The sequence below is a fragment of the Aphis gossypii genome, chromosome 2, assembly GCF_020184175.1.
Source record: "Aphis gossypii isolate Hap1 chromosome 2, ASM2018417v2, whole genome shotgun sequence".
In the NCBI taxonomy this organism is placed as follows: domain Eukaryota; kingdom Metazoa; phylum Arthropoda; class Insecta; order Hemiptera; family Aphididae; genus Aphis; species Aphis gossypii.
Window position 1 is genome coordinate 12491965 of NC_065531.1, and position 14811 is coordinate 12506775.

At 22.7% G+C, this 14811-nt stretch overlaps 1 protein-coding gene across 8 annotated transcripts in view; it reads left to right on the forward strand.

Annotated features, from left to right (window-relative positions):
- The window catches only part of LOC114129027 (potassium channel subfamily T member 2), a 151765-nt gene that overhangs the window by 52388 nt on the left and 84566 nt on the right, over positions 1-14811 (forward strand). For all 8 annotated transcript variants that reach the window (XM_050199636.1, XM_050199631.1, XM_027993646.2 and 5 more), the window contains one exon: positions 10021-10197. In XM_050199636.1, coding sequence (XP_050055593.1) covers positions 10022-10197 — 176 coding nt within the window. In that variant the 5' untranslated portion in view covers position 10021. The remainder of the gene's footprint in view (positions 1-10020; positions 10198-14811) is intronic.

Consider the following 14811-nt stretch of genomic DNA (forward strand, 5'->3'; position numbering starts at 1 on the left):
CTTTTTGGAATGCTTTGGAATTTACAATAATATTTAGTTTAAATATACACTTTTAATACGTGGGGGAAAAATGAAAAATAAAACACACTTCAAGGCTATTGTTACTGAATAATGTCAATTAAATATTTTCAGTGGAGGTGAATATATTTCCAAGCGTGCGTGGTTTAGTATCATTATTTCACACCAGTATTTGCCGGAGACACATGATTTGGTTCACTAGGTACCAGATATCCCTTACACTAAGGAAGATAACATTGTTCGATACAAAACATACGTATATAAGCACTAACACATTTTGTATTTAAGTATATAAAAGAACAACATGACAGTAAAAAGGAAAACACTAACGTCATCTTTACAGCAAGCTATTCACATAATGCGTATCAGCTATCTTAATTTATTATTCTTTAACACGACCTCGTACTAAACGTCTGATAAGAATATATGCACACCCACGCATTTCTGTTATATCCGAAGATACTATGTAGATCGACATGTTTAATACAAAAATATTTCTATATTTTCCATAAAATACTATAAATGTTTTTACATTTGACCTGCATCGTAACAATTGCCAAAAAACGATTACATATTATTATTGTTTACATGGTACTTAAGTATTATCGTAGGTACCATAAATACATTGTAAAAATGAATAATACATTATAAAATTTAATTTATTGCTATATTATTTTCCATCTAAAGTGTATAATTTTAAAACTTTAATTGAAAAATAAAAACTTAAGTTTGAACCACCCCAAAATTAATAAATATTAAATAAAAAGAAAAGTAATTTTATTAGCATTTAATTGTTATAAAATAAATAATACTTCATTTTATGTACAATTACTCATTGTACTTACATTATTCAAAATATATCAATCTAGTATAGCAATAAAAATATTTTTTACAATTTTTTTTTATTATTATTTAATATTTTTTTTCAGAAATAAGTTTATAAACATAGAAAACAAATTTTTACACTATTAGAAATGAATAATTGTATTTTTTTATTTTGCAATTAAATATATTATATAAATATATAAATATATTTATGTCAAAACATAACAATCATGGTTGATTAATGTAATTCCATTAAGTACCGAACATATAGATTCACATTAAAAGATAGAGATTTTTTTATAAAAACTTTCACCTCAAAATCACAGTGATAGAATCTAGTGATCTCTATTTTTTAAATTTTAGAATAATTCAATGAAAAAATTATACATTTTATTTAAGTTAATTTGAATAGTTATTATATTTTTATTATTTAATTATTCTTAATTATTAGATAAATACTAACGTTATTTTTTGTGGTATATTACTGTTTTATGTAGGCCAAACTGTTATAGACCAGAACCGAAGCATATAAATAATTCACGATACATTAATCGATTAACAAACTTCTTATAAGTGTTGTAAATAAAAATTTATATTTTCCTTTATTTTATTATATTTTATTTTATTCTATATCTATGTTATAAATATTATTTGTGATTATTGCAAAATTATAATTACAGATTGTATAGTTCTAGTAAAAAAAAAAATCACAATACACTTTTCTCCAGTCATAGTATAGTATAGTACATCAAGCACGAATGAACTCAAAAAAAAAAAAATAAAAAATCACTTACAAATTCAATTTTAAATGATTATTTTTCTTTAAAATATAAGTTAAATAAAAACAAATCTATAGTGGAATATGGTAATTATTTAAACAAAAAAACATTTTACGAATAACCAGTAAGAGTCAAATTTATCGATTTAAGTTAAAATGTAGAAAAAAATATAATTGATAATAATAATATAATATAATTAATATACATATAAATAATTGTAATCCAGATGATTTAATTAACATAGGTATTTATATTTAACTACATAAAATGAAAACATAACCATAATAATAACAGAAGCAATTAATAATAATAATATATTCTAAATCATTGATCAGTACATTGTTTTAATAATTCATGGAAATACGTTATTATACATATTTTCAAAATAACTGTGTGGTAATATTAAATAAAGAATTTGTGGTTATACCCATTTATCGTTTAAAATAAATAACTAACTTCCAAAAACATAAATCAAATGAGATACCTTGTAATTTGTTTAAAATATTTAACATAATATAAGCATAACATAAAGCTTTTATATGTTCCAATCATCATAATAATATGGTAGCATAATGTGATATTAGCATAATACGATAATACGGTATACTTACATTTGATACAGACATAAATTTTAACAGACTACCTGTATTAAATAATTGAACTCCGTTATATATAGCTGACCTACCATCCTTAGGCCCATAATAATTCGTTGATGTGTTGAACAAATCAATATTTATATCGTACATCTACTACATACTTACATTAACCGGATATTGATTACCTACTCAGTCGGCTAATTTTTTGCCAATTTAAATGTTATTCCAAGTATACCTAAATATTTTACAGAGTATTTCCTATATTAACACTTAAAATGTTTGTATTAACATAATTACTTTTGAGTGTCTGAGTGTAACCTAACCTATCGCAATCCAACAATATTATAGATTCTTCAGTAAAATATAAAACTTACATTAAAAATAAATTAATATAATTACAAAATTAATTTTATTAATTAATTAACATAATATATTAAAATTATCATCTATAAAAATTAATTGAAGTACTTTAACATTAATCTTAATCAAAACCCTCAATGTACACATTGGAGTTATGTTGAGAGCAGAGCAGTGAAATCATTACCAAGTAATATAAATCTTCTACTACGTCTGTCACAGATAAACTCCATACATCTCACCTTAAATACTCTTATACAGTGACGTTGACTTTACTTTTATCCCTTTTTCTAACAATCTAATATCGTCAACCTATACCTATTACTTATACGAATAGCTCACATTATAACATAATATGGTAAAAAAAGACAGTGTTATTACATTAAAATAATGCGTGGAAACGGAGCTCGATATGAATAAATAATTTGTAACTATACATAGTTCTCTTATGGTTGATTATTTATAACATTGTAAGCAGTTATTTACTTTGGTGGATTTTTCTCATTTTTGAACGTTTTTAGCATATCATCGGTGTCATATGGTCTAATTTATTATTGGATATTGGAAGAATTACACAAATTGTATTACGATATATAAAATTAATTTTATTCCATCTCCGTCTAACAATAACCTAGGTACTTAATACATAAATGACATATCTATTCAACCTTTCGACCCATTTATAAACAGGACACTTTTTATAAAGCGTAAAAATACCTTGAAAGCATTTTTATTTTTTTACTTTATTGTTGTCTTCCCCCAAATGAATAATGCACACGTATGCCACTCGTAAAATTAAAGGGTTTCAACGCCCCTTAAAATGTAGTACTACCAGAGGTCGCTATTGTATGCATACGTGTCAACTCAAAAATAGACTATTAAGCAGTTTAATAGAAAACGGTAAAATAATTATACAAAACAATGTCTTAAAATATGTTTACCTGCGAAAAAAAGGACCGTAATTATTTCAAAATACAAGTAGATTTATTGTACTTTATTAAGAAAAATATCATAATATATTAAATTATGTTTTTATACGATAAAAATAGTTGAAATAAAAATATTAGTTGAAAAAATCATAGTTTTTTAATAGAAACACACACATGAACACATTATTATAATACGAGTATATAACCTTATCATATCATTTATTTATGTAATGTTTCATATTCTTAGGTTATATACTTTTGATTTTAATATTTTATTAGAAAAATTATGAGTTATTTTTTTTGTAAACACGCTTCATACAAAGTAATTTACTGAAGTGTTAATCTTATATTTTAATCTGACAATAGGCAATAAATGTTTAATATTGCGCTAGATAATTAAAATGACTATATTAAAATATTAAATAATTAAATAAGCAATCACACGATCTAACAATAGCTAGCTAAGAATATAATTTTTGTATGAATTTTATAAAAAGAATTTTGCATACTTAAAAATATTTTATATACTCAGTGTACTTCAAATTAGATCCTACTTAAGTAATAATTGTAATTTATTGTTAATTGTAGATGCTATTTAAAATGAATATAAACTAATAAAATCTTTCTTATATTTTAACGATTTTAACGTCTCGTTACTAACTTAACCTACACATCCCTCAATCCTCAAATCTCTTCTTCATTCAACCTAACACCAATATTATTATAACATACAAGTCACTTACTTTATACGTGTTATTACTAACGCTTTCTTAAGTTAGGTATTGTTTTTGTGAGACCTTTTTTTTTTAATTTTTCCTATCTGCATATAATGTTGTCTATATACTCGTATTTTATCACGTTTCATAAATCATGTCAGTAATTTACATTTTCTAGGTTTGCCTCATTATTAAATTAGTTAATAAATATTTGTGTTTAAAATACTTCAAAAATTATTATAATGCATACATCATATATCGAATAAATATATCTTAACAATTTGTGATTAATCATGAACAGCATTTTTCAAATAAATTTTATAACTTATTAATAATAATAAGATTGATATTATGTCAGTATTGTTTACATATTAAATGTGTGGACAAAAAAAAAACATTTAAATGACAAATCCTTAGTTAAAATATAATAATAAATAAAAATAGTGTACATATTTTATACCTTCATATTTTCCTGCTTGATTATATCATTGTAGTTTGAAGTATTGTTAATTGAATTAATAGATATTTACAACTAGAATTAAATCAAATTATTTGCTAAAAAATTCCGAAATCTAAACCTATATACTTATTTTTTTGGTTAAATGTATGATTTGTTTTTTTTTTTTACAACTCGTATTACTTCTTTTTTTTAATCAGCAAAGTCGTCCTATTTTGATCTTTGACATACAAATTCACGTGGGAGTTGGGGGGGGGAAGTTTAGCTGGAATTCAATAACACCACCGGTGAGTGTAATTGACCGACGACGAATAACGGTCGTCTCTGGCCGTCGTACGTTTGGAAGGATAATGTGGAAATAATAGGAAAAAAGCAGACTACAAACACTTTCTGTAAAATATGTACATCTCTATGTACATCAGTTGGGTCTCTAGGGATGATGGATAGAGAAAACGAAGAAATGAATAGAGAAAAAAGGCTAACGATGTGGAATAACATATCCGGCATAACGAGATGGATTTAATATCGGAGAAGAGAATAGATACCGGCAGCCAATACGAACAGACGAATGATTGGATATAAAAATCTAAACGGAAATGAGTTTTCCTTTTTATATGTTTTTTACACGCATTATGACTTACGGTCAGGCCCTTGGGGACCGATAACTCCGGGTGGCAAGTTGCAGAGGGCGACAGAAAACAGCCTTTCGTTTTTCGGATTCATTGTCACGATCTCACCGCACAATGACAATTTATAGATTTTGTACAGGAATATGCGCCAAACAACATGAAAATACACATTTTTCTTTTACCCTAGGTCAAAAAAAAAAATCAATGTAAAATTTTTATTTGATTACAACATATCATCAATAGCACAAGATGAATACTACAATAATTCTTTAAAATTGTTTGATCCGTAAAGGTTAAACCTGTTGTTCGAGTATTGACTAACGATTTTATAAATACATTGCACTCGTATATTAAAATATTTTGGTATTTTAAATATTAAACTTGTTGGCGAATTTTTATAGGTACTAACTATTTTCAGTGTAATAATTTAATTTATTATAACCAAGCACATTTTATTGAAATCGAATTTCGGTTGTTTGAAAAAAAAATTTATAATTTTAACGCTAAACAACCCTCTTCTACTCAATATTCATAATATTTAAATTTAATTAATTATTTTTTTCGGTATAATTTAATTACTTATATAAGTTTATTGGGTGTAAAAAAATACGATTACCAAAAATTAAAAGTCTCATATCTCATACCTTATTATAAAATCAAATATAATCGTATAAATAGGAATTTCGTTATTGTAAGTATCATAAATATTATTTTAAGATGAAATTTAACAATTGTATTTTATAAAATATTATATAACGAAAATAATTTGACTGCCGGAACAAAAATAAATACCAAAATAAAATAGAGCAGTACCCGCTGGTATTAAGGTTCCCTCCCAAGAAAAAAACATGAAAATAGGGACAAAAATATTTAACTGATTATCATAAATTAAACAATGATTATTATAAATTAAATAAAATAATTTTTATACAATTTTTATCATGTCCTCAACTTGTTGATTGCCTATCAAACAGTTTATTTATCATTAATATACTGAATATCAACTAAATCTAACTTCTCGATTCCCTGATTTTCTGAATGGTAAAAGTGTCTAAATAATAATATACTTAATATATGAAAAGCTAACAAGTTACCAACTATACTAACCACAAAGTTATTTTATGCACGTACAACGTACATGCAAGGATTAAGGTTGATAGACTGTCTTATAACATTTGAAAATTTATTCGTTTTTGGTTTAAAAAAAAAAAAAATGAGAAAATAATGATTATTGACATGTTCTTATAAGGTTTGATAAAATTTATATTTTTTTGATATTCGATTTAAAAATTATTTTTGCTCGGTAGAATACGCGTGTTTTATACACAAAATCATTTTCAGCTTGAATTTTAAATGTTTAAGTTTAAATACTTAAAACACCTAACTAACATATTTATGATTTAGTGAATTTCTTTTGTGTGTATTATTTTAGATAATAGTCTAATACAATACAATTTGTTGTGTAGTCAAAAAATCATTGATGACAACATTTTAATTATATTGATTTAGTTTTAAAAATGAATAATAACTAAATAAATATTTACTTTTCATAAACTAAAAAACACGTCTTATTATATAATGTGTTGCTAATTAAAAACAAATACTATGGTATTTAATTATTGTTTACATTTGTTACTTGCAATTTTTTTTTACAGATATTTAAAACTTCTACATGTATATAAAAATATTTCACGTAATTATACGATCTAAAATGATTCATTGTATAATTACATGAATACAGTACCAATAATAATCCTCATAATTAAGCATAATTGTAACTTTACACAAAATATTAGCATTTATTTTTAGTTATGATTGCTATTATAATTTTTAAATAGTTAAAGAATAATAAGTAGGTGTAGGACATTTAAAGTAAAAAATAATTGTTTAAACTAAATTGTATTATTTATAGAATTTTTAAACACAGATGAATAGGCACAATTTATGTTGTCGAAATAAAAATAAAACTCTTGAGATGTATGAGATTTTTACAAATACAATTAAAATATTGTATTCATAATATACCCATATAATATGTATTAATAATTAAAATAGTATTTTTTTATAATTATATGGATTATAATTTTTCATTCTTGAGTTTAATTAGATTGGACTATTTTTCTTTATTTCTCAAAAATTTACATGACCTAACCATCCTAATTCAGACCTTCAGCAATAAATAATAATTCATACGAGTACAGCCTTAAAAGGGATAAATTTGTTATCTTGCACTTCATACATATATTTTAATTTATAAGATTAAAATTAAAGTATTTTAATAGTATCCTGCTAGCACTGAACTAAAATAAATCCTTTTTAAGACCTTTCTCAATATTTTATACTTATTAATTTTTAGTATAGATTTCATTTCTGTTATATTATATTTCACATTATTGTATACCTACTGTTTTTTTTTATATATATATATTAAATTAAATAAGAGAAGTAAAAAGTACCTACTTTGTTGCATTATATATATAATATATATTGAAAAGCAGTAAAATAAAATTGATTTTTTATCCCAGATAATTTTTGGATTGGATACATAAGATACATAAGAAGTTTATTATTATATTATAATACGAGGTATAGTTTTATTCTCGTGAGAATTTCGTAGGTTTAAGCTAAAGTTAGTCGAAATGGCTGTTTGATTTTAGTGTTATAATTTACCACGTAAACTTTTTTTATTAGCCTTGCTTTATTACGAAAAAAGTGTTAACTCGATTTGATATGTCATTTTGTGCACATACAATTTTGAGGAAATCGATGGATGAGAACTAATATTTGATTCCCTAGAGTATTTACGGTAGACCTTCAATAAAATACATTTTTTCCAAAGGACCTTAGATTTTATTATATTTCTTTGACAGTTTTTACGGATTTTTCGTGCCCATTTCTTATCCAATATTATTATTTTTGGATCTGAAAAAAAATAAGTTCTGATATAAATATTAATTTAATGAGTTCAATGATAATGATTCACTTCATGATTTATATTAATTACAGTGCTAAAACATTATTCTATACCAATTATAACTTTCAAATAACCAATAGTACCTATGTCAACTATAGAATTTAAAAATAACTTCCTGGTTTATCAATTCTACTTAATACATAAAATGAGTTGCAAGTACAATTTTTTATAATGGATGATACTTAAAAATATATATTATAGTACTTAACGTGATTTTAGTCGCAAGTAATATTCAATGTTCATATAATTGAATATCATATGACTGTATTCAGTGTATGTAAAAACTCAAACTGTATTTTCATCACACCCGTAAAGTATTTTTTGAGTTATAACTGGTTATAATTAATTTTTCATAACTACATCTAAATCTACTAATTTCAAACAATATTAAAACCATCTAGTTAAAGTGTATTATGTTGAAATATAATATTTGACTGTTTTTGAGTCTTAAAAATAATTCAAAGTACACAATGTTTCATAAACTAGAGAAAATAACCCCATCAATCCTATGTAATAATAATATTATGCTAATAATCGTATACGATCAACTATTTTAATTAGACTAAACAAGTAAATAATAATTATATTTTATTTTATTTCACCCCTAAATATCAATCACTCGGTTTAGATTTTCCCATAGTTGAATAATACATCGTATGGCTATTATATTTTATGGAGATATGCATATACGCACAATAAAAATATTATGTACCTATTTTACGAATATTCATACTATATAACTAATTAAAAATTATAGTAGATTAATCGATTTAATTCTTTTGGGTGTGTTAAAATCGTTAGATTACGGTAGTATATTCGAACTATTTAAAACTTAGTAGTAATGGATAGTTTCAAAAATATATATAATATATATACATAACACAATCATTTTAACGTTTAATTATTTGAAAAATCGTATGATTTTTTATAATAAATTAAATATTACACTACCAATTAAATTTTAGTGAACAAAATATTAAATTTTCATAATGGTGTTAAGTTAATACTTTGACTTCCTTACCTTAAGGTGCTGACTCCCTGATGCTCTATTTGAGTGACTGTTTCAGACTATTAAGTGAGATATTATATTTAATTTTACGAAGTAGATAAGTGCTTATTTATCTTTAGTATAGTATATATTTCGTTAATTGTTTTTGAGTTAGCTGTAATGCACTGAAAAATGTTATATAATTTTATACACAAAATAAAATACTGTAATTAACAATTAAGTCAGCTATTATTTAGATTTAGTTGTTTTCATTATCAGAAAAAAAATACGTTTAATTACAAAAATATTATATTGATTAGTGTTTATAAAGATATAAATAATAATTAATAACTAGATATTAATTTAAAACTTAAGCCTATAATACATTTTTTTTCATATTATAATTCTTATGAATTTGATGAGCATCGTAACTATATTAAATTAAATCGCTATAGATCTTTTTATAACTTATTCGAGTGAATAATTCAAAATAATTAAATAAATATCTAAAAAAAATAGGTCTATAACATTTACACAAAATTCCGATAAAATTCAAATAAAGTTCGTTCAACTTTAATTAAATATATTGAAGTCATTAAAAAAGTTAATAAAGTAGTTTATACAAATCGCTTCTTGTGTTCATTTCAACTCATTCGTATTCATAATACCATAATACCTACCTATTTCAAATGAAATAACCTCGGTAGTAAAAAATTTTATATTCGATATTAAAATATATAAAATTATTTCAGAATGTCAATGTTCTTTTTTCGTTTGCACAACCTTCGCCGTGAGGAGGAAATAAAAAAACGCCGGAAACGAGGCATGAGGCACAGGCATCAGCTAACACTGGCCCCCAGCCGGTTGTTTGAGAAACCACCACTAACACCATCTGATAGCCTAGACGCGGTTGCCTTGCAAATTCCCAGGTAAGATGTTATTTATTGCGGTTAATTATGGTTATTCGGAATATAAATGATAACAGTTTAAAAGTACTATTATTTGAGGCACTAAAAATCTACGTTACATATATACAAATATTATATTTGAGTAATAAACTTGAAATCAAGAGTGGATTTAATAGTTTAATATTATACAAACATTTCGTAATTTAATTTTTCAAAAAAATAGTGTAATGAAACATATTTAACTAAAATAAAAAATATAATTTAAAAAATATATATTTTATGTCAAGATCAACTATTTTACAGTCATTATTATAGACATGATTTCCAATACAATATATTTTATTGTAGTTATATTATAGTCTCGTGAATCAACTCTATATTAAACGGCTATAATTTGTGTTATAACATTGTGTTAAATTTGAGTTAAAAAATGAATTATTATATACAAAAAAAAGTATCAAAATAAAAACAGGCGTCAACTAACTTTAACTTTAGTAGATTTAACTATAAATAGTTATATTTTATGATAGGTTTTTTTTTTTTTTTATATTGCTTTTCTAAAATAATTTATTTTGCAATTAGTATTATTAGTATTATGGTAGATTTATTTAATTTTCGTCTAAAACATTGCATATTTTATGTTTAATTACATTGTATTATTATTAAATGTATTATTAATATTTAATAATAATAATAATATATTATTGTTTTTAATTTTTGAGTCAATATGTCGTTTCACCGTAAAACAAAGGTAATTAGTCGTTTTGTTAATATGCAATATAAGTGTGAATATTACCTTGCGTGTGATAAAAAATTAAATGCACGTAACACAAATCCCGATGAATAATATTTTACAACAAATTTACTAAGATCGCTATTCTTTGTTTAAAGTATCTAGCCTACAATTGTTCATGTTTTAACTTCAAATATCTGAATTTGTTAAAAAAAAAAAAAATGAAATATATATATGCCTTAGTATTTGTTTAAATAGTTTAATAACAATTAATGAGAAACTTTAAATTAAACTTCTTTAACCAAAAAAATTATAATTTACATTTATATAGCAAAAAAAACAAAATAAAATTGAAATTTTCACATAAATAACATAAAATAAGATAAACTATTTTTTAAATATTATGATTTTTTATGCAAAATTTTTTACTTTTGAATAACATAGCATGAATTAAATTAATTGTACTACCTAAAAAGATATTAAAGTTAAAAAATCGAAGATTTTATTCTGCTATAAAAAATTACTTTAGACATAAAAATAAAAAAGGTGAAAAAGTGGATACCACTCGCAGTATATTAGCTGATAAGTGGGTTACTATATAATGATGAGAGTGCTAATTCTGAGCTGAGATGGTATCAGCATATATTACTAAAGTATATTTTAATGTATTTTGTTTGATATACTACTCTTGGATAAAGTAATTTATTTTATTATAAATAACACAGTAGTTTTAAATAATTCTGAACAGGACATTATATTAGAAAATATCACTGTCGCTCTATTTAAAATCCAAAATTATTTATATGTTATTTTTTTTTTTATATAAATGTTATTAATATAATTATCGTTTTGGAATATACATAGTTTATTAAAAAATATACGTATGTTTAAAAAGTTAATTACATATTAGTAAATTATTTTTGTTAGTATTTGCTTCAGCTGTTTCTCAAATACTTTTTAAGGTTTGTGGAAGAAGAATTCTATATGTTAATTGTAGTATTTTCCTAATCATTTTTTCACTCAAAACAACAACAATGGTATTCCAATATATTTATTCTTTGTTTAATCATTTACTTTATGCCTAATTATATGCTGGAAAACTTTTATGGAAATATTTAAGAGTTTATTTTGAAGAATTAGTATATTATTCGTTTCTGTTTGAGAATTTTCGACTTACACTATTTAATTGATAAGACCAAAAATGATTTAACTATTTAGAAGTATAATTTAGTCCATAAGAATCATTTAATATAAAGTGTTGTTACGATATAGTTTATTTCATACTATAGGATGTACAGATATTTTAATCTCGTACATCTTTAATTTAAATTACATGATTTAAAAAATGTATTAATTTATTTATAATTGAATATATTTATATATTTTTATTTTGTGTAATACTTACTACTGAATCAACAAAATAATTGTTTCTTATTATTTATAAATTATGAACTGAAAAAGCAAAATATTATACATGACGTACCTATAAGTTTTAATATAGTGTTTATCATTGACACTTTACTACTTATTATTTTAATGTTATCTACAATTGGGTATACTATTTTTAATGGTATTCTTAAATGTAGAGATATTTTATTTATAAGCCTCTAAAAATAAACATGTTTTACGTTTGCATAGCAAAAAAATAGAATAGATCGTAAATGTAAATTCGCAATTGAAGACACTCTTGGGAAAAATATGCTGGTCTGCTTTATATTATAAGACATTTGAACTGTTTTTACATAATTTAGTATTTTTATTTTTTTGACAAAACATATGTGTTTTGGTATTGTAGTTCATTATAGTTAACACTTTTTATAACCAATTGTTGTAATGTATAAAACATTTTGAAGGTATATCAATTATATCAGAATAATATATTAATATTATATACCTATTGGCTATTCTATACAATATACATAATACTACTAAATATAAAACAATATGTGACGGCAAATACCTTATCAAATGTTTTATATAATTTATTTAACATTGTTTTTATCCTTTTACTCATAGGTACATAACTATAAATAAATAAAGCAATTTAAACATAATTCTGTGCTTGATAACATTAATTTAGTAATAATTGAAATCCAAAAGTATATTTTTTGTTTTTTGTAATTTTTAATATAAATAAGATTTTTATATACAATGGTATTTATATAATTTTTCATTTAAAACAAAAATTATTTATATGCAAATTAACATTAAAAAAAGTAAATCTAGAAATCACAAAATAAACTTGTTGTGTGTAAAATTTCAAATATGCGATTTTAAAACAAATATGAAAGTATGAAAATTCCAAACTTTTTTTTTATAATTGTTTATTTTGTAAAAAAAATAATTTTGGAAAAACTACCATGTTTTTCATACATTTACGAGTATTATAAATTTAATTCAAGGGGTACTCCACAATTAGTTTTTACTTGAAAAATTATCTTAATTTTGCATATTAGTATGTGTAATTTAATTTAAATTACTATTCGATTATAATTTATAATGTTTTGTATGTTACATTTGTAACTTTAATGCATGTATGTAAAATATCCATAATTCATGGTGGTTCATCGTCGAAAAATTAATAAGTTAACAAAATTAAAATGTATATAATTATTTTTAATTACCTTAAAATATGTATAAAAAAAAAGATATCCGATTTTAAAAGCATAACTTGATTTAATAATAGGTATTATACATATTTTAAAAAAATAGTAATAGAATATAGAATTTAATAAATTTGTTATACTAATATATTTACTCTTTAAAAAAAATAATTAAAATAATAATTGTTTTATTTTAATTTTAATATATTTGTATTTTATTCATCATAATATCCATTATATTTTATTATTTTTAAAGCGCACATATTCAAATATATAAATAATAGACTACATGCCTAAGTATATGATTCAGAAAACCATTCCAAACGTAATTAATTATTTATTCATTTCAAAAATGTAAAAAGTTGTTCTTACCTAGTTAAAACTTCTCACAAAAATGAATAATAAATCATGGAACTTAAATCTTAAGCTTCAAATTATTTTTAACGTAAGTTGAACAATTCTTGAGTACAAAACTGATTAATTTTGACAATTTATTTGATAAATTATAGTATTGTAAACTTTTGATATTTTATAGAAACATAATTTCAAAACAATGTCTAGATTTTTTATAAATTATATTATTATTATTACAATATTTATTAATACAATTTGACTTTCTGTAATAGTAATTTAATTATATTAAATTTTCTTTAAAATTGTATTGCACTTATATACAAAGGGTACCATTAATACTTAATAAATGTAGTAACATTTATTATAGAAGTTTGTTAAATAGTCGTGTTACACCCTATATAAATTTGTTAGTATTGTAATATAAGTACTGTTAATGATTATCATTACTGTAAAGTTAATCCCCGGTTTTCAAGTCAGCAATACTTTTTTCTCTCTGTGTATTACTTTTAATTATCTATATGTTCATAACATGTCACAAGATATTATACAGTCAACATCTTATAAAATTTTAATATAGAATAAAAACAACAAAAAAATGATATTTATTCATTCTTTACAAAGTCTATAAGTTATTTCTAACCTCTTTTTAAAACATAATTGTGAGAAAATATTGTGAATAGGTACATATTATATATATTGTACATAAAAGAGAACCATGATAATGACAACAATTAATGTTAGATATAAAATATAGATGATCGTAAATTGTATTCCAAAGTCTTTTGGATAGTGCATTCGACAATGATTTTTTTTACATGATAGCGTCGTTATTTTAATGATGGTTTGGATTATTAATATTATTTTTTTTTTTTTTATTATAACTATTCTCTTTTGTCCTACTTCTTATATTTTAAGTTTCTTAAAAGTATAAATTTAATGATAAGT